Source organism: Eublepharis macularius, chromosome 16 (assembly GCF_028583425.1).
Source record: "Eublepharis macularius isolate TG4126 chromosome 16, MPM_Emac_v1.0, whole genome shotgun sequence".
Lineage (NCBI taxonomy): Eukaryota > Metazoa > Chordata > Lepidosauria > Squamata > Eublepharidae > Eublepharis > Eublepharis macularius.
Window position 1 is genome coordinate 32727591 of NC_072805.1, and position 22023 is coordinate 32749613.

General features: G+C 40.8%; 1 protein-coding gene across 1 annotated transcript in view; it reads right to left on the bottom strand.

The window, feature by feature from the left end:
* DPY19L3 (dpy-19 like C-mannosyltransferase 3) overlaps positions 1 to 21615 on the bottom strand; it is a 48632-nt gene extending 27017 nt beyond the window's left edge. The window contains exons 1-8 of the mRNA XM_055000484.1: positions 21577 to 21615; positions 16351 to 16496; positions 14666 to 14790; positions 7253 to 7343; positions 6069 to 6190; positions 3983 to 4128; positions 2287 to 2410; positions 38 to 172 (exon numbers count right to left, since the gene is read on the bottom strand). Of these exons, the coding sequence (XP_054856459.1) occupies positions 38 to 172; positions 2287 to 2410; positions 3983 to 4128; positions 6069 to 6190; positions 7253 to 7343; positions 14666 to 14790; positions 16351 to 16477 (870 nt within the window). The 5' untranslated portion in view covers positions 16478 to 16496; positions 21577 to 21615. The remainder of the gene's footprint in view (positions 1 to 37; positions 173 to 2286; positions 2411 to 3982; positions 4129 to 6068; positions 6191 to 7252; positions 7344 to 14665; positions 14791 to 16350; positions 16497 to 21576) is intronic.
* Between the last annotated feature and the right edge of the window lie 408 nt (positions 21616 to 22023).

A 22023-nucleotide genomic window follows, 5' to 3' on the forward strand; every position in this document is an offset into this window, starting at 1 on the left:
ATGATGTCAAGAGTACCATATCCAGTTATGAGCTCACCTTTCCCCTAGGAAGAAAGTCGAGAGAGTCAAGTGTGAACAAAACCAGCGCTTGGATCAACAGCATAAACTGATTAAACTGCCAAGCCAAACTGAAGAGGAAGGTCGAAATAAATACAGCCAGAAGTGTCAGCCTCTGGGGAAAAAAAAGAAACATTGGCTAAATGAGAGACAGGAGGAAACAGCATGACACGCAGAACTGAAAGCAACAATGGGCCATTTTTGCAGGGCCATTCTAAGCCCAATGTCTTCAACAGTCTTAGAAGGGTGTTACTGTTTAGGATTGCACTGTCAAGATACTAGCACATCGCCATTTCATATCACTTCAGCATCTACACAGCGGTTAACTCTCTGACTCTGATCAGTGGCACCTGATGTGGGCTTTCGAGGACCACAGTTCTCTTTGTCAGATGCATCTGGCGGGGAGGGCTGTGGTTATCGAAGGCTTGTGCTGCAGTGGAATTGTACGGTCTTGGTGGAGCTGCTGGACTCTTTTTGATTTTGCTACTACAGACTAACGCGGCAAACTCCTTTGAACTTTTACACAAGCAAACTGATCCCCACATCAAAAGGAGCTGTTTGCATCTCCATATCAAAGGAGTTGTTTACATCCCTCCTCTCCTCCTCCCCTCCCCTCCCCTCTATTTGACCAGTTTCCTTCTGCCCTCCATGCATCTGACGAAGAGAACTGTGGTTGGTTGTTGGGGGTTTTCCGGGCTGTATTGCCGTGGTCTTGGCATTGTAGTTCCTGACGTTTCGCCAGCAGCTGTGGCTGGCATCTTCAGAGGTGTAGCACCAAAAGACAGAGATCTCTCAGTGTCACAGTGTGGAAAAGATGTAGGTCATTTGTATCTACTCAGGAGGGGTGGGGTTGAGCTGAGTCATTCTGTAAGAGTTTCCCAGGGTGTGGAATGCTAATGGCGGGAGGCTTCACTGTAACCTGAGGAGGTTCTTTTGCATATGGATTGGTGCTTGATGTGCTAATCTTCTCTGTAGGGCTATTGTCGGGTGTGGAGTGTTTTGTTGGCCTGGTGTTTTTCAGAACTGGAGCCCATGCTCTGTTCATTCTTAAGGTTTCTTCTTTCCTGTTGAAGTTTTGCTTATGCTTGTGAATTTCAATGGCTTCCCTGTGCAGTCTGACAAAGTAGTTGGAAGTGTTGTCAGACTGCACAGGGAAGCCATTGAAATTCACAAGCATAAGCAAAACTTCAACAGGAAAGAAGAAACCTTAAGAATGAACAGAGCATGGGCTCCAGTTCTGAAAAACACCAGGCCAACAAAACACTCCACACCCGACAATAGCCCTGCAGAGAAGATTAGCACATCAAGCACCAATCCATATGCAAAAGAACCTCCTCAGGTTACAGTGAAGCCTCCCGCCATTAGCATTCCACACCCTGGGAAACTCTTACAGAATGACTCAGCTCAACCCCACCCCTCCTGAGTAGATACAAATGACCTACATCTTTTCCACACTGTGACACTGAGAGATCTCTGTCTTTTGGTGCTACACCTCTGAAGATGCCAGCCACAGCTGCTGGCGAAACGTCAGGAACTACAATGCCAAGACCACGGCAATACAGCCCGGAAAACCCCCAACAACCATCGTTCTCCGGCCGTGAAAGCCTTCGACAATACATAGAACTGTGGTTCTTGAAAGCTTATGCTACAAAAAAATTGGTTAAAGGTGCTGCTGGACTCTTTTTGATTTTGCTACTACAGACTAACACGGCTAACTCTTCTGGATCTCTGATCATGAAGAGAAGCTTGGTTTCTTCAAACAAACAAACAGAAACAAAAAAACGAATGGAGGTTCCTGCCTGCTGTGTGGCAGGGAAGACAAAAAGAAGGGGGACAAAATCAGGCCGCTCACCACCTCCTGCCTGACCAGCCGCTCAGGAAGACTGCAGCTCTTAAAAGGGGCTCTTAATGCACAGTCCTCTGCTGGACTGGATTTGGGGAAAGCACGCTCAGTCTGCATCTGAGAGTACAATTCTCAGGCCATCCTGAAAGATGCACACGGAAGCCTGCTTCTGCTCATGCACGGTTTCAAACGTAGCTGCAGCACCTCAGTGCAGTAAAATGGTATGCTTAACTATGGGAGAGCATGAAATAATTACTTGAACAGGCCATGCATCCACTATCTCCTTGTGTTCTGACAGCTTTGTACAGACGATCTTTGACATATAAACATATTTAGAATCAAACTGTATCAGAAAAAAACCTGGTAGTTTAAAAAAAAAAACTCACTTCATGAGCAGGCCGTAAATGAGGTCTGAACAGGAATGAAATTGCTGCTACCTGAACAGCAAAGAATGGCAGTGCCCAGTTCTCTCTTAATGGAATGGTGAATTCTACCCGGGTGGTATCTATTCTGCAGAAAACAAAAGTGAAAGGTTCACAGGAGCACCAAAGATGGAAAAACTCAGAACTGAAAAAGTAGTTCAAATGTTATTTAACTGCTTTCCAATAAAGGAGAAATATTTCAGGTTAACTTGACTAATGCCTTTTCCTATCTTGTTTATTCAACCAAATAAAAGCTCTTAACGGAAACTTCACATGTATCTGCACTATCACAATCTCTGTTTGATCCTGGTTATCTAAATACCATATCCTGACTAATGCACTTTTAAAAAATATATCAGATTTTAACTAGAGAAAATTTATGTGAAAGGGAAATTAGTGCTGAAGGCGTTGCTATAGATCGTCTAAATTAAGAGGAACAGGCTCATGGTAGCTTTCAAACACTCATATCCCAAAAGGATTAAATTATTGGCCTGTGTATTTTAGTCCCCTCGCCTTAATAATCGGCTAAACTAAGCATCCCCTAAAATATCATCCAGTAGTGAAATAACATCATAGTTGTTGTAATTAATTGATTAAAAGCTAGGAGTTGATAGTTTATTGACTGTGCTGTGTCTATATTCTACATAATGTCTTGAATGCTAATGACACTAAATAAATGTTTAGCGGCAGCAACATTTCTTTCTTTCTTTCTTTCTTTCTTTCTTTCTTTCTTTCTTTCTTTCTTTCTTTCTTTCTTTCTTTCTTTCTTTCTTTCTTTCTTTCTTTCTTTCTTTCTTTCTTTCTTTCTTTCTTTCTGTCATTTATAGTCTGCCTTTCTCACTGAGACTCAAGGCCGATTACGTAATGTGAGATTAGTACAATCAGTATCGAGGACATTTCCATACAGTGTCAAAGACATTTCCACAACAATGTCATAGGATTTTACAAAGACGCAGCATTAGCAAGGATCCAATACAGAGTTGAAGAATTGCTGAAATGCAGCATAATCAATTCTAGGACTGAAATTAGATAACACGAAGCACAGGTTGCATAGTTTTTTCACTGGCTGACAGCTCTACTTTCAAAATTTCTGCAGAAAGGAAAATGGTTTCCTTTTGCGAGTATCTAAATCTGTGAACCTCAAACTCAAACAGGCTTTTTCAAACAACAATTTTACACTGATCCACCAGAGTTTCACTCTACTCCAGTCCTCATATCTCTTTGTTCTAATTATTTGTATTTCTCTCCTCCGTTTCCACCACACATATGTATACTTCCTGTAAAGGAACATACGAAGCTGCCCTATGCTGACTCAGACAATTTGTCTATCAAGAGCAGTATTGTCTATTCTGACTGGCAGCGGCTCTCCTGTGCCTCTCCAGGCAGAGGTCTTTCACATCACCTGATACCTGATCTTATTTTAAACTGGAGACGCCATGAGACTGAACCTGGGACTTCCTGTATGCAAAACACAGCCCCTCTCAAGTCACATGTTCCATTTTGGGGCTTTCTGAATTAGATCTATGTACAGAGGCAAAGTCTCTAAAGTAAATACACCTGTGTACTTTCTAACCTATCTCTAAAAGATTTAATATCCTCTTTTCCATAGCACAGGAAAAACAACAGATTACTTTTGGAAAAATTACAAAATTAACCTCACCTGTTTGTAATATACCAGAAGGCAGCTAATACACCTGAAAGCCAAGTTCCACTAAGAAGCCAGCTGGTTACATAGAGAGCAACAACATAAACCGCCTGAAGGCCAAATAACGTGTAGATGTAAAAATAAATAGGCTCTAAAAATGTCTGTGAAGCAAGGATACATTGACAGAGTTAAATATACATCACTTGTAAGTTTCAGCATGAAATCAACGTTCATAGCAGCAGTCTGCACCCTATGGCTCCAGAGCCAAATGTGGCTCAGTAGGGAAGCAAATACGGCTCTTTTAAAAAAGAAATTCAATCTTTAACTTTAGGTATATTGGCAGGGCAGCTGGAATACTAGAATAACCAGTATGTGAAGGGAATGGTGGGCAAAGATTTTTATGGGACTAAAAGGCTTCTTAGAGAATAGGAAATGACAAAGATCAGCAGTGATACAAGTGCTACCTGTGAGCAGATTTATGCCAGTGCTTTAAACTATCGTGCAGGATATATAGTTATTGAGATTTTGCACGTGCCACTTCCTAATATAGAACCTGCAACAACCTGAGTTTAGGACTAGAGATAGGCATGAACCAAAATTTATGACGAACCAGGCCGGTTCATGGTTTACGAACCAGCGATTCATCCAATCCCATTTCTGACAAACCGCCACGAACTTTAGGCTGGTTCATTTGGTTCGTTTTTTGGTTTGTCACTGCAGACAGTATGGTGCCGATCAATCAGTTTTGTAGGCAACAGGGGATGGACTTCCTGCAGACCTTCCGCTGACCTGGAAGTGACCTTCTGCTGGCCCGGGTAGTGACGATTTTATGACCTGGATGTGATGTTTTCATGAACCAAATGAACCGGTTCACTAACCGGGGGGGGGGGGAGAAGACAGGTTCGTGAAAGTTTGTGGTTTGTGAAATTTGACGAACCCATCTCTATTTAGGACAAGGAAACATTCCAGATTATTAATCGATTTATGTGAATTATCAATTGTTAAATTGTGCATTTTCAATTAAGCAAAAGGAGTGTGCAATCTTGAGGAACCAGCAAACTAACTGGATTCATGCCGATCTGGCATAATCTGGCTACGTCAGTTAACCAAGATGAGCCTTGGATCTGATCTGGCCAGTTGGACTCTGCTGGGCCAAATTATCTGGCTGTAAGCAGCTACCACAGGCAGCCACCACACAAGTGGAGCAGCTCACAGTTAGAGGACAGAGGGGGCAAGAGAGTAGTGGTACAAAGCGCCAAGCTTCATGCCACTGCAGGAGAGTAGTACAAGGCTGGTGGAGTGGGACAGGAGGAAGCAGGCAGAGTGGATTCCCATATCCTTCCGCTCTTCCCCTTTGCCTAAGATTCAGAGGAGCTCTTCAAGCCACTGCTACCAGCCACCTTTTAAATTCTACAGCTTAACAAGCTCCTCCCACCCCGCTTCAGTAAACGTATTCTCCATTGGGATTTTCTGGTTTGACATTGGGTTCCCTTGCTATAGTTTGGTTCTGTTGGGCTTTATTGGTTAAGATTACAAGGGAGTTTGAATTTCTAACTGAAGAATCTCAAGATGGGGGGGTGGGGTAAGCTGTGGAGTTAAGAAAAAGGACGTTTCCCCAAAACAAACAATGGAGAGTGGCTGGGGGTAGTTTGTTCAGGGGCCCACAGAACTGGAACCCAGAGTTCAATCCACCTAACATTTGGGGGTCTTTAGTGGACAGTCAGGACTCAGGAGTAGGTTGCCTGAAATTTTGGTGGTGTTTGCTTAAAAAATACTCTCCCCAGCACCAGACATTTCCCCCCATAGGGAATAATGGCCAGATAAATCCAGGATTCTCTAACCCGGATCAAAGAATCTGACCCAGATTTCAGTGATACCTAATTATTTCCATATCCCTGAAACCCAGGTCATCTGCAATTCTTTTTTTGGTGCACACCCCCATTAAAAATGGGTTTTCTTTTTATTCCTGAGTATGTAGCCTTTTTTAGCCATTTCAAAAATATGGATTTTAAAGAAACAGAACTTGCTTCTGAGAAATAATCCCTAAGGTTTTTTTTTAATTCACTGTGCTTTTCCCATTAACATGTAATTGAATACTTACCTTAATATGAAAAGTCCTGTACAGAATACTAAGAAATACTTCCTGGTAAACATTCATTCTTTCAAGTATGTTAATTGTCCTCAGGGACTCAGTTTTATTGTCATATATCAAACTATGTAAACCTGTACAGGAAGGAAGAAATAAAGTGAGGACAGGCCAACTTTTTAAAAAGACTTTATAGCAGTACTTAGTACTTCTGCGTATCTAGTACTATCCTCCTGTGAAAGAGAATTTACAAAATGAGAAATTAAAGAATGTTCTCTTTAATTTCAAAATAAAACTATCCTATTTTACAATGCACTTTTTAGATAACTTGAACTATGTGAAAAGTTATGTTTTAATAAATAAATAACATGAATAAACTATTTAAGTACAATTTATACGTCTTTAATAATATATAACCAGGATCAATCAGGTGTATGTATCGAGGTTCCTCTGGAAAACTATTACTCTGAAAATTTTAAGAGCGATTATCTTGCTTAAATATGTAGCTAATTTATATTTCTTTAGCCATCACCTGCTGTGTTTTCAGGACTCAAGAGTAGGTTCTTAAAATATTAACTTTCTTCAGTAAAGATCCATATACAAATTCAGGATATCTATGGATCACATATATGACTCCTTCTGAATGGCCTTCTAATAAACATTACTTTTCTACTGCACAAGGAGTGATTTAGGGATCTCACAGTCAAAGCCTAAGCAGTACTTTATATGGTGCAATCCTAAGCAGAGTTACACCAGTCTAAGCCCATTGATTTAAGTGGGCTTAGACTGGAGTAACGCTTCTTAGGATTGCATTGTTTAAGTTAATGGACTTAGAAGGGGGTAACTCTCTTTTAGTACTGCACTGTGAGATCTTTAAAGAATACGAAAAGTATAGTTTACGACAGCAGCATGTTTCCATTGATTTTTAAGAAGCAAGATGGCATCCTATCTGTCTAAAACATTCACAGATGTATCAGGCACTAAACAAGAACAAGATTTTCTTTCCTAGGATTTATACTGTGACTGCATTGCAACACAAAATCCTACATTAAACAGAAGGGTGGTGGCAGGTAATCCAGCACTCATTGACAGCAAGAATCCAGCCCTATCCTTAAAACGTAAGAGCCATGTTTTTGAGAGCCAACTTGCTCTTTGAGCAATTTAAGAAATAAAATAATTTCAAAACATTGATACAATACCTGACTGAATGGATGGAGCCTGTAGCATTTGCTTGTAATAGGAATAATACAGGCCACACTCTGTCCTGAAAGATATTTCCCGCTCTACCTCCTGTAAAGAAACATGCCCGTTTAGATGCAAGAGGAAACAAATGCTGAATCTTCATATTGCTTAAGCTAGATCTCTTAGTAAGTTCAGTACACTTAAAATGGAAACGAGCAGCAATTCATGCAACACATTTAACAGATGAACTGCTCTCTCATTCTCACCCTGACGATAATTCTGCATAACAGTTCATTAAGCGATGGGGAACGGAAGAAAAGAGATCCATCAGTAGCAAAGCAGACATTTAAGTCCAGATTTCCAATGTCCAAATCTATTAAACAACTTTGAACCTCATACAAAAATAAACATATTATAGACAGTCAAGCTGTTTGTCACTGGGTCACCTCAAGTTGCTGAAACTTGCATTTCATTTTGGACTATCAGTATGACCGGCATGGTGATAGTCGGTGTGGTGCACTGGTTAGAGTGGTCCGACTAGGACCTGGAAGACCCAGGTTCAAATCCTCACTCTGCCATGGAAGCTTGCGGGGTGGCCCTGGGGGCAAGTCATTGTTTCTCAGCTTAACCCTCATAGGGTTGTTGTCAGGATAAAAACAGGAAAAAAGAGAGAATGATGTAAGCCACTTTGGGTACCCATTTGGGAGAAAAGCAGGATATAAATATTTAAATAAATATCTACTAAAACCATGAGAACTTCAACTATCCTTCAGAAAAACCTGGCAGAGCGATTTGCTACGTCACTTTGTATTTCAGTTTGCTATGGCTACTAAACAGGATGGTAGTTCTGTTCCTGTTACAGTGAATGCACATACAACCTGCATATACATGTTTGTAAGAAAGAGCAAATGCGTATTCACTTTACAAATGAAACCAGGAACCAGTACCTGGATAAATGTGGGGTTTAAGTCAAATGATCAGCTGTACATACACTGAAAGTATCATGAGTATTATTCAGTTCACACATAAAGGAAAATCCAAGTGTACAGTGTACACGGATTGGCCATGCATTCATTGTAATTTGTGAACAGGGCTTGTGATCAGAACAGCATTAGAAGAGACATATTCTTGGGTATGCGCTACCAGCCAATTTAAAACTGGTAATGGGGCTCTTAGATTAAAAAATGAAGGAAGGCTGCTCACTCAAAAGTAAAGACGCACACAAATTGGAATTAAAAACACAACTTCATCCTCCATGCATTTCTTCAACACTTTTTAAAGTCAATTACACTAGCAACCGCTGCTTTAGCATTACTATGCTATTTACAAACATCTCATTTTGGAACACAGTGATTGCTTGAATGGACTTTTTACATGGAGAATTTTATTTAGTCAAATTCTCACTATACAAACCAAAATTAAGCAGATCAATGAGGAAAAAGGGAATGGCAGATGGTTGATGCCAAACCCTCCTAAACATTATGTTCCTGGCATGCTGAATGATTGAAGTGCCTGTGGAAGCAAAATAAACTACCAGAAATACCAAACGCTGTTTATAATGACAGGCTAACATGACTGACATTTCTATGTCAATTGTACAGTTACTAAAAACACTTACCAAGTGAGGGGGATCTTTTCAATATATTAAAATCTGGAAAGACTGAGAGACATTTTGGAATTGAATTTTTGGGAGGGCTGGGCATAGGAGGGGAATCTAATTAGCAAAAATGCACCAAACGTGATTAATTTGTAAGCTTGGCACCAGCTGCCTTCCACCAAACACCATACTTTATGAGCTAAACACTACTGTTTTACATCTGTTTCATACTAAGATAACATCTGCTTTCCTCATTCACAAAAACATTTCCAGCGCTAAAGCAATTCACAGTTTTCCTAGAGTCTTGTGTCAACAAAGTGGACTTAGAAGCAATAACTCTGCTGAGGATAGCACTATTAATGCTGCTACTTAGCTTGTTAGAGTACCAGTTTGGTGTAGTGGTTAAGAGTGGCAGGGCTCTAAACTGGAGAACTGGGTTTGATTCCCCACTCCTCTGCTTGAAGCCAGCTGGGGGACCTTGGGTCAGTCATAGCTCTCTCAGAGCTCTCTCAGCCCCACCCACCTCACAGGGTGATTGTCGTGAGGATAATAATAACACACTTCGTATGTTGTCCTGAACAGCGGTATATAAATTGAATGTTGTTGTTGTTCATTATTGTTATTGTTTGACTGCTGGACTTTTACTTGATTAGGCAAGACTAAGTCAAATGGGCTTAAACTGTAGGAGGGTAATATTCAGGTGAACATTAGGGAGAAACTTCCTCATGGTAAGAGAAATTCAACAATGAAACCAATTACAGGATTTGGGAGTGAGGTGAAAGGTTTGATCTCACTCTCCAAAGGTCTTCATACAGAGACTAGACAGCCATTCCTTAGGAACGGCCTAGTTTTGGATTTCTTGCATTAAGAACGGGGCTGGACCAAATGGCATCTACCTCTGTGTCTTATGTTGTGAGTCCCCTCAGGAACTAAGAAAGCAGGCCATACATATTTCAAATAAATAAGCATGTGATCCAAGACCCCCATGTCATTTTATGTGTACACTAGAATCCATATTTCTAGAACTCTGCTCTATTGGAATGGTTCAGGAAGGTGCTTTAATAAAGGGAATGGGACTGTGGACTATATACTACTATTATCTGTTTGCTATATGCTTTGTGTTGGTCTCACTGCATTGATTTCTTATGTAAAACCATTTTCTGTAACGTTTAACAGATCATGTTTTGCTTCAGATTTCTATAATCCTAGTTTTATTACATTGCTCACTAGATATCTCATCTGACATTGGGTAATCTGATTTACGTCTCAGTGAGTAAGGTGAATGATAAATAATGTATTTGAATTTGCCAACTCTAGTTGGTCAGCCTGTATTGAAGCTAAAATAAGTTCCTTGAACTTATCTATAGAATATTTATCCCTGCTATCTGAGTCTGAGGCCTTCTCAAAAATAAAATCCAGTCTTTTGGGATTAGAGTTACAAATCCTCTATAGTTCTGCTAATAGAACTTGTCCTCCCCTAAACTTGGGGATTTTCCCTAATGTAAGTTTCCCAGCAGTATACCTTTACCAACTCCTGGCTCCCAATTTACGTAGAGCCTTTTCTCTGGCCAGATTTAATGTTCTTCCTTCAGCCATTTTATCTGGCAGATTTCATGGGATTCCTTATTAGAGCAGGTGTTGTCCTTGTTTGTTGGACTGTGTTGAAACTGTTTCCCATGTTCTTCTCCAGTGCCCTTTTTATCTGGCGCCACGCCGGGATCTTCTACATCCTATATTAGCCCAACTTTCAGAGTTTTCTGATGATGTTAAGGTTCAGTTCCTGCTTGACAACCCAGATGGGGAAATAACTGAAATAGTAGCTATGTTTCTCTACAGTGCCATGGCTATTCGCCCAGACAAGTAATATTCTGTACTGGTTTTGCTGCACTGTTGCCCTGCTCCTATCTGTGTTTTAATCTCATTTTGTATGGCGTCTCTGTATTTAAAATTTTATATTTTATGTATGCCAATAAATATGCCTTGCTTGACTTGATAAATAATGTAAATAAAATATAAATAAAAATATAAAACAAAACAAAAAATAGGCACTAACTAGAGATGGAAGTTATGGCCATTTCTTTTCTGTGCCCCACATCTGCTCTCCCCGTCAATCTGAAGGGGGGGGGGCGGAATTAAAATTTTGGAAAAAAATGAGACATCCTCTTATTAATTTTTTTTTCTCTTTCAGAATTATGAGTGAACTATTTTAAACAGTATTTTAAAACAAAACTGTACAGCCAGTTCCTGCTTCTATAAATCAATCCAAGGCGCTATACCACTGCTGCTGTGTTTGACTGGACTCCCAAGCAAGCAACGTTTGTAGGATGTGATAAGGAAAAGTGTTCTTCATATCTTCAGGTATTTGTACCAGTTTGGGAGGGGGGGAATCTGCCAAGCATGTTTTTGTTCCTGCAAGATGATGATGCCTTTTGTACAATTTACCCTCTGCTTGATATTCCTTCATTCTCTGAATCATGAAAAAAACTGATGTTCCCCCCTCTGCAGAGGGGGGTGACTTTACCGGGGGGGAGAAGAGGTAAAAGTGAATTTCTAAGCAGCTATGATATTAGATTGATATATATAGAATAATAATTAGAATAGTGATAGAAAACAACCATCTATAAGGGTTAACTATAAGGATGGACTAATTAATAATATTTTCTTTCTGATTCTGTATAATGTACCAAACCGAATATGTCTATTTGAAGGTATATATGAGTCAAATTGATTGATATCATATATAGATTTATGATTGAAGGGGAACAGAAATATTAATGTAAACAAATATAACTAACATAGAGAGAAGAAGATAGAATGAATAACATATAGAGTATAAGTTAAACTGGCTGGTTTATATGAATGTATGGTTTACATAGTTTACGATATATAGAAATATTTGAAAATGGAATTATGAAAAAGGGGATAAATTGTTTATCCATTATGGAAAAAAAGGGACTCATAGTTAGGGTACAGAGCACTAAAAATAGTTAAAGAAGTATTGCTTAGAATAAAGGGAGAATATACATTTGTTAGATAGAGGAATATATAAAGAGTAAGGGAAAAGGGATAAAGGGTTGGAAAACTGTTGGAAGTCAACAAAAAGGGGGGGAAAGGGAGGGGGTTAGAAATTGGGAAATGGGAAAATTGATTGTAATGTTTAAACATTTGATTCTAACCCAATAAAAATTTTTACAAAAAAAAAAAAAACTGATGTTCAAAAACATACACCTCTACACGATCAAGGAATGAAGTTGGACACACCTATATTTTCACGATTTGGGACAGTACAAAGTGGCCTATGTCTACCGTTTCCCTCCTGTACATGAACACTATTTTCTCCTGACCACCATTTTCAAGAGGTTGCTGCAAACAGTTAAAAATATCCTTTTATCATGCGCTCTTTCCACCTCTAAAACCAGCCTTTCATATCAGCACAAAGCATGCAGAAAAGAGGCCGTACAAATGTATTTTTGAAAAATGTTAAGCAGGACTATATAAAATAACTCGCCACAATTAAACTTCCACTTTTGTTCAACATGAAAGTCTTCAAGGACATAAAGAACTCTTTATATTCTGCATTTCCAGGCAAAGGTCAGGACACATCTGGGGAGCTCAAGAGCCTTCTGTGTGAACGGCTGACGCTTTGCAACCCAGCGTTTGAGACAATTTAGGAAAGGTGGTGGCTTCTGAACCGCTAAATCATGTTCCACTACAAAAGACCGCTGGAAGACCACTTCAGTACAGCATCGGGTACAAACAGGGCTTCATCTTTTGAATTAACTCAATATAATTCACTGTTGACAATGTTTTGACTTTTTAATATTATGCATACTTAGTAAAAGCCAAAAAAAAGCACCATAAGAGAAATAAAGGAAAATTGCCTTGGAAAGTATAATCCAATTAATTCAACAGCAAATCTTCACAAGCGTTACAGTGAAAGCCCAGCAGAAATATCCACATTTAAAATGTTCCAGATCGCCTTCCATAAACATGCCTAATATACAAAGGAGGACTTGGCCAGTTAACATGACATCAGAGTGACTTATCCTGATGAGAGTCAAACCGCTTGAGGTGATCCGTGATTGGATCGCCCTACTAAAAAAAACAAAATAAAAGCAACCACAAGGAGGAGCAGGATACGGATCAGGGCCACAGAACTGACTGAGAGAGGAATTAACCTCTTCTTTGCGCCATTTCCCCCCTCATATCACCATCATGAAACTGCTGCTTGTCCTGTGGAGAGGAAACCTACAGGTACTACAAGGATCACTGTACATTCATCCCTGCGAGGTAAGCGGACATTCAGAGAGGGGGAAAAAACCATACAATGGGGGAAAGCACACACTGAAAGCTTTAAACCAAATCACAAACCCACATGGCCACGTTTAACTATTTTATTTTAAATGCTGGACATCTCTGAACAAATCTCTCAGCATCTCAACTACTTGATGGTTAGTGTTCGGTAGACTTTGCTGGAGGAAACAAGCAGCAGATTTGTTTAGTGACTGATATCGGAAAGGAGACTTCATCAAAAAGGAAATCAGGCACAGTAGAAAGAGGGATTCGGAGGTGCAATACTAGGGTTCAGTGCCCAGTTTGGACTGTTGAAAACAACTACAAGAGACTGTAGAATGCTGGATAAGAGAAATACAAAAGAGAAATACAAAATCACTTCTCATGTTCAGATCTAATTTCTGCCAGAGATAATACTACTGGCCTACATTTTGGGATTCTTGTAAAACCAGCAACAATACAATGCATTCATGTTACTTTAGTGCCTCAGTCTCCTGTCCAAGATCCTAGAAACCACAGATCTAAATTGCTCACAACAATGTTGTCCCCTCCTACAAGACTGGAGAAGATACCTATCGATATCCAGGCATTTCATGTTTGCCAGAACCAGAACAAGTAAAAGGTGTGTTCTTAATAAGCTCTTTAAATCATTTGCTTTTCATCTGCTAGAAACAACCTGTGTTCGAATTACTGAGTTATTGACCTAATTTTTTTTTCTTGGAGAATTTTCTATCATCACCCCAGCCCTGATTTATTTCACAAGAGCTGGCAATAAATTGCAACTGAATTTGCCCTAATAGAGAGCTAAAGATAAAATAGATGCTATTAACATGACATCATGCGATGGAAATACTTTAATGTACCACATAATGAATTCTACTGTTGCAGGATGCAGTTCCAGCCTGCTGAAATTGAGGAACACTATCCGATCGAGTCTTGAGCAGGAACTTCAGTGCTGGACCTACAATAAATGTCTGTTTTCACAAAATAAGCAAGGCCTATGCTACAGTTAACTAGCTGCAGCACTGTAACATGTGGCAAAGAGCCACAACCAATTTTAGCTTCCTGGCATATATACCTCTTTAATACCAGAGCTGATACACAAGATGTTTTGTGTGCATCAATAACCAATATTTAAAGTGGCCCTTATCTGGAGAGAAAGTTAAAAGCTTTTTTTTTTAATTAATTAGCAAAGAGCTGCTCAACTGAGTAATACTGAATTCTATGTCAAAAACAACTACACTATGCTGTATTATAAGTATAAAAAAATTACACACCAAATGTTGCTGTTACTTCAACTTTTTGAGCATCTCCTGTACCACTACAGAAAGTACTCAAGAGAATATCTGATAAGAACAGCATTCAATTTTGTAAAAATTAAATGATCAACAATGCAGAAAAGGCAACGCTACAGTAAATTTGGAAGAGCTTTGCAGAAAAAAATGAGTTTGCAAAGCCTCATCTAAAACACACACACCATCATCCATATTGTGAGAAATGACTTAGGAAAGCAATGATGCAATTAAAGTCATTCTGTTACCTTGATGTTGGAAAACCATAGATCATTTTCATGAAGAGTAGCAAAATAAATAGAAGTGAGAACTCCTAGGGAAATGCCGACAAATCCACCGGTGATGAGTGAAAGTTTCTTCCACACTTTTCCACCTGCCAAAGATTATTTTGGTAAATATTTATCATTTGCGATAATTGATTTCAGCAATGTGTCTAAAAAGATGCCCCCCTCTAAATGTAGGCTACCGTTTATATATAAGTTTTTAAAACTGACAAAAATGACTGTGTATGAGATTATTCTGGCAATGCAAAACAAATCAAATCAAAACAAACAAACAAACAGAAATTGACCTAGCTGGTTCTTGGAATCATACTCTTTAGCATTTTTCCAGAAAATGGGAATGATCACGCTTTGGGCAGGTGGGAGGGCAGAATTACCAAGGCGATCTCCACCCCAGCCTCCTTCCATTCACTGGAATGACTGTACACAGCCCATACATGCATAAACACGTGATGAGGAACCCTGAAAAAGCTGCACACTCTATCAGACAGAGAATGGATGTAGAATCTATACAAGCATTCTACCAAACACACAGAGTGGAGCATGGCACTGCCACACGTCCCACTCCTGCTCCAACCATGTGTTCGTTATCCCCTCCTAGAATGCCTGAAAAGGACTTTTGCATTGTGTTAATTTGAGGGACCACAAAAATCAAACAGGGGCAGATCCAAGTGCACTTTTCTTGAGCTAACAGAATATTTAATTGCTTTGTCATGTTCCTTTCTTGTATACAGGATATTTATAGAATTGAGTGAAAGGCCTGATACCTTATTATTATTGTTGTTATTACCATTAGTTCATCTTTCTCACTGAGATCCGAGGTGGATTACACAGTTTGACTGAAAATACAATATAATCAATAGCTAGGACATTCACTGAGCGAAGTACAATAATGACCAACAGTTAGGACATTCAGAGAAACAGATACAATAGGGTATGGTAGAAGAAAAGTTTTAAACACACTTAAAGCTGATCCAATACGGTCTGAGATCCAGAGGAGTTAGCCGTGTTAGTCTGTAGTAGCAAAATCAAAAAGAGTCCAGTAGCACCTTTAAGACTAACCAATTTTATTGTAGCATAAGCTTTCGAGAATCAAGTTCTCTTCGTCAGATGCCTGATCGAAACTGGTCTGAGGCACTTTCATCAGCTCATGTGTGTGTTACCAAAATCGCTTCTCATTTTCAAAGAATTCGTAATTGCAATTGTAACTTTAAAAAAAATCATAACACAGCATCATTTCTAATAAGACTTTATTAAACACATCAAAATCGTGTTCGGTCTTAAAAGGTTTGGTTACCTGAACTGGGCTTTCCTTATTTCTTATACAGTGTTCAGACTCTATAGTTGCATTCAACAATAAGGATCAGCCCTGAGCAAAACAGACTGCAATAATAATTTTCCTTTTACTCCAAATTACAGATTATCTCTGGCTAACATCAATATAGCAAAAGAATAAAGAATATGATTTTAAGATATGATGCAGTCTGGTTGATTCCATTTAGACACTCTTCATGTATACTTTCAGGTGAACAGCTGTGCTGGTTTGCAGCGGAAGAGTACAGTCCAGTAGCACCTTAAAGACGAACAAGATTTCCAAAGTATATGCTTTTGAGAGTCAAACTCTCTGATGGATTTCAGTAAAACATACAAACAAAATGACCTACCAGGCAGAACTCTCCCATCAAGCCTCCAATGCTTCTCAGGTGGTTCTTCTTGAACTTCTGAGGCTTTTATTCCTTTTCTGTGTCTAACACTTGTCATGATGTCAGTAACTTTCATGCACACATCAAGCTGGTTCCTAAATATACATATACAAAATAATAGGTAAGCCTAGCAAACTTATTTAACAGGGTATTACTACTACTACTACTTTTGAAAAGCATGCCAGAGGACATAAGGAACCATATTTCATGGAAACAGAGACTAATTATTAAATTAACCAGATTTTTAAAAAAATCTTTTTTACTTGCGGTAAAACACATGAGTGGAAATCTCATCCTTGCAATCTTTTCTACAAATAGATTAGCAAAGCAAACACTGTAATAAAATACACAGCCATTCGAGATAACTTTCAGACTAGTCAATGGAAAGAATGTACGGTAAAAGGTAAGCTTCTTAATTCACTCTGTGTTGGAATCAATACAATATTTTGATTTCAATGGGTTCAGACTGGAGTAATTCTATATAAGATTTACACTGTTGCTGACGTACGTGTTCTCAACTTTTCTATGGTATAAAAAGGAAATAATGATTGTCTCCGATTTGAGTTGCCAATACGAAAAAAGAGGCAAGATGTTTCTCTATTCCTCTTCTGGAATTCTGTAGTACATCAACAACCTTACTTAAAAGCAGGCCCCTCTGGAAAAGCGAGTAAATGGAAACAATAAGTGATGTCGGAGAAAAAAATGCTTGTGCAAAATCCGAAAATAACACAAGTAGTCCTAGTTCTCTGTGAGCAACAGTATGGTTTGACAGCCTGAAGTATTGTTCACATTGATGGGAAGTTGAGGAGGGGGGCTATTTTCTATGGTTTTGTGGTAGTGATATATTGTATCCCAGGTGTGCACAACTAGTGATACACCAAACTGAAAACGACACATCAGGATTGTTGTAACCATCTTGAATTTGGTTCCTGATGAAGACTGCATCAACCAGGGACAGGGATAGCTTAATATCTAGAAGGCTGTAACTTATGGTCAGAGATTGCTTGGTATAAAGGTTCACAAGCTGAGCAAGCTGGTCTCCATTACAGAAGTCTCTAGCGCTGCTGGAAATGGGAATACTGCAGAGTAATGTGTTTTTGGCTGCACTAAACGAATCCTCACTTTTAGTTTACAAGCAAAGGAAGAATCTTTCTTGCATTCTACTACATTAAGGTGGTAGGTACATCTAAGCAACAGGTGAAGAAGTCAGAGAGGCAAATCTTTCAGGTCAACTGCTTATTATCTTTTGGGTCAGTGAACAATTATCCACCCACTGTCCATTAGCAACACTTTTGGTAAATTTCCAGGGTAATTTCTCTTTTCAGTCTGTTTGGATGCACAAACCGCAACACCTCCCACATTCTCCATGTTGCTGTTACAATATTTACTTAATTACAAGATTTGGATATTTTGGGTGCAGGTTTCTTAACACTCTGCTGTGGAGGGAAAACTCTGCTAGGAAGGAACATTGTTTACATTTACATAATGCAGGTCAGCTGGCTCAAAGGTAAGAGAAACACTGCATGATGAAAATCAACTGCTTTGAAGAATCCTCCCTATTTCAAATCTGCCCCTGCTCCTTCCCTGTTGAAAATGGAAGATATGGATAGATTATTTGAGAATTCTCCTGATTTCTCCACCTAATCAGAACCATACATGAAAAATGAGCCGATTAGAGCCTGAGAGATAAGAAGAGTCCTGCTGCATCACACCAGCAGTCCATCTAGTCCAACATCCTGTTTCCAGGGCTCATTTCGAGGGGGAATGCGCAGGAACGCAGTTCCGGCAGTTCCCCAAAGAGGTCACATGTCAGGTGGCCCTGCCCACCTGACTCTCGGCCATTTTGAGCCCGTTTCGTCCTGGATTGGGGCTGAAATGGCCCAGATCAGGCCTCTGACAGGTGGTGGATCACTCTCCTGTTCAGCAGCAGCCAGATCCTGACTATTTTAAGCCCAATTTCGGCCCTGAATGGCCAGGATTAGGTCCAAAGCAGCCAGGATAGGTGATGTCAGGGGGTGCGGCATATGCAAATCAGATATGCTAATGACACATTTCCGGTGGTGGCAAGGGGCGTGGCATATGCTAATGAGTTATGCTAATGAGTTCCTCCAGGTCTTTTTCTATGAAATGACACAGTGGCCAAGCAGGTGTCCTGGTGGGCCACTAAACAAGGCACAGAGGCTCAGGCCTTCCCCGATGTTGCCTTCTAGCACTGGGTTTCAGAGGCCTACAAGCCTCAAGAGGTGAAAGCAGAAAAATGTGCTATTAAGAGGACTGTGAGGGAAGGAGAACAATAAGCAGAGGTATAAACCGTAATGAGGAGAGGACAACCCTGATTGAAGGTCTGCAGCTGGTCAGCGCCAGGATGAACCTTAGGAATTTAAACCAACTTATTGTCCTTGATGGAAGAAAAATAGGCTATCAACACAGTAAAATAAATTATTACATCTCTCAAACACTGCTACACATCTGAAACCCCCCATATATTTGTGATATTTTGATATATAGCAACCAGAGAGACAGTTTTGTGTAGTGGTTAAGAGCGCGGGACTCTAATCTGGAGAGCCTGGATTGATTCCCCACTCCTCCACTTGAAGCCAGCTGGGTGACCTTGGGTCAGTCACAGCTTCTTGGAGCTCTCTCAGCCCCACCCACCTCACAGGGTGTTTTGTTGTGGGAATAATAATGACATACTTTGTAAACTGCTCTGAGTGGGCATTAAGTTGTCCTAAAGGGTGGTATATACATCAAATGTTGTTGCTGTTGTTGTTGTTGTTATTATTAACCCTGAACCCCCCCCACAGTAAAATAACTTTTTACTGGGGATAACATTTTTGCATATAACTGTGTGTGTTCTAATTCACAAAAGCTTCTTTCGCAAGAAATTAGTTATTCCAGATTGAGAACAAAAAGGCATCAAAACATTTGGTATGTGTGCATGAGACAGAGAGAGAGAGAGAGAGAGAGACAGACAGACAGACAGACAGACAGACAGACAGACAGACAGACAGACAGACAGACAGAGGAGCCAATCCCCACTCTACCATGAAAGCTCACCGGGGACCTTGGGCTAGTCACTATCTCTGTCTCACCTACCTCACAGGTTTGTTGTTGAGAGAATAAAATGAGGGTGGGGGGGGGAGGAGAACTGTGTTGTAAACTGCTCTGGCTTCCCAGTGGGGAGAAAAGTAGGGATATAAATAAATGCATCTTTTTGGTTGGCAGACTTTAACATAAATTCATTCGTCTTATGGATGTGTATACTTCATACACCTGATGAAGTGTTCTTTGATTCATGAAAATTCATACTGGAATAAACGCTGTTAGAAGTTCCTAAAGTGCCACTGGAACTGCCATTTTATTTAAACTCTGGCCAAGTAGCAGATACAGATACAGATATATAAATACAGATATAGGTGTATGCATACATGAGGCAAGGTCAGGGTCACAACATCAAAATATCACAAATACACATTTTTGTGAGACAGGGTATCAGGTGGTTAGTCTGTAGTAGCAGAACAAAATTAGAGTCCAGTAGCACATTAGCCACCAACAAAAATTTCCAGGATATAAGCTTTGGTGAGTTAAAGCTCACTTTGTCAGATACAAATGAAGTTCCATCTATCCTTATATCCAGGTTAGAAAGTAGGAAGAGTGAAACCAAGAAGGGCCAGGGGAGGGAAATGGTGGGAACGGTGCAACTAAGAAGGGCCAGGTGATATCACAGGATACAGAAGAATAACACAAAAATCTGTTTAATTAGAGCTAGGAGAGGTAAACTGAGGTTGTCAGTTCAGAAAATTAGCATTCCAATGACCTAAGAAACCCTATTAGCATCAGCAACGAGGTAAGAAACCCGACATCCCTCTTCAGCCCCCATGATCCAGAACTGCTTAGTGAATTCTAGTTGGACCACCTGGTGTTGCAATCCACCTTTGTAACTCATCTGGAGGAGAGAACTGGCTGCTCTTACTTCAACAAGACAATGTTCTGGGAAAAAAAAAGTCCCCTAGTCTTATGACTGTTTCATGCCAGATTTATGTCTACGGAGGGTCACTTTTCTCATGAGATTGCATCAGCTGCCTGGGGAGGGAAATGGTGGGAAGGGTGCAACTAAGAAGGGCCAGGTGGTGTCACAGGATACAGAAGAATAACACAAAAATCTGTTTAATTAGAGCTAGGAGAGATAAACTGAGGTAGTCAGTTCAGCAAATTAGCATTCCAATGACCTAAGAAACCTTATTAAACATCAGCAACGAGATAAGAAACCGGACATCCCTCTTCAGCCCCCATGATCCAGAACTGCTTAATGAATTCTAGTGGGACCCCCTGGCTTTGCAATCCACCTTTGAAACTCCTCTGTAGGAGAGAACTGGCTGCTTTTAGGTCAACAATACAACATCCCGAAAAAAATAATAAAAATGTTCTCTACTCTTGTGATTGTTTCATGCCAGATTTATGTCTATGGAGGGTCACTTTTCTCATGAGACTGCAGGGCTCCAACTGTGTCAGCTGCCTGGGGAGGGAAATGGTGGGAAGGGTACAACCAAGAAGGGCCAGGTGGAGTCACAGGATGCAGAAGAACAACACAAAATCTGCTTGATTAGAGCTAGGAGAGGTAAAGTGAGGTTGTCAGTTCAGAAAATTAGCATTGCAATGACCTAAGAGACCCTATTAGCATCAGCAACGAGATAAGAAACCCGACATCCCTCTTCAGCCCCCATGATGCAGAACTGCTTAATGAATTCTAGTTGGACCACCTGGTGTTGCAATCCACCTTTGAAACTCCTCTGGAGGAGAGAACTGGCCGCTCTTAGGTCAACAATACAACATCCTGAACACAATAATAAAAATGTCCCCATCTCTTGTGATTGTTGCATGCCAAATTTAGGTCCACGGAGGGTCACTTGTGCGAGTTTTCTCATGGAACTGCGGAGCTCCTCCAGCTCTGTCGGCTGCCTGGGGAGGGAAATGGCGGCCGAGGGGGGCATCCTTGAACGGGGGAGGCCGTGAGGGCAGTCTGTGAGGGGAACCCCGGGCCAGAAATGGAGGCGGGAAGCGGGCCTAGGCCGCCGCCGCCGCCCCTCCGGCCGCCCTTCCCTCAGCCGCCCGCGCGGCCTGCGCCGCCCCTCTCTCCGCCCGCCTTGCCTTCCTCCCCTTCCCGCACGCCGTTACCTGCCCGCCGCCGAGGACGGAGAGAGCCGGCCGGGAGTCAGCGGAGCGGGCGAGGAAGTCTCCCTCAGAGCGCCGGGAGAGCGGGCGGAGAGAGGAGGCGGCGGCGGCGGCTGAGGGAAAGAAGCGCCTCCCTTCGCTGCCCTCTCGAGGGAGGAGGAGATGGAAACAGGGTGGGGGGGGCATTCGGGAGTTGGGGGAGAGCCAAGGAGGGGGTGGAGAGGAGTAGTGGGGTAGCTGGGGGGCGGCCATGGTGGGTGTACCGTTGCCCCCCATAATTAAGAACAATATTGGGGGATATTTATGCAATAAGGGGGGGTCATGGTGGGTGTAGGGTTGCCCCCATAATTAAGAACAATATTTGGGAATATTTATGCAACTAAGGTGTGTGCATACGGGGGGGATCATAGAATCACTGGGTTGGAAGGGATCTCTAGAGTCATCTAGTCC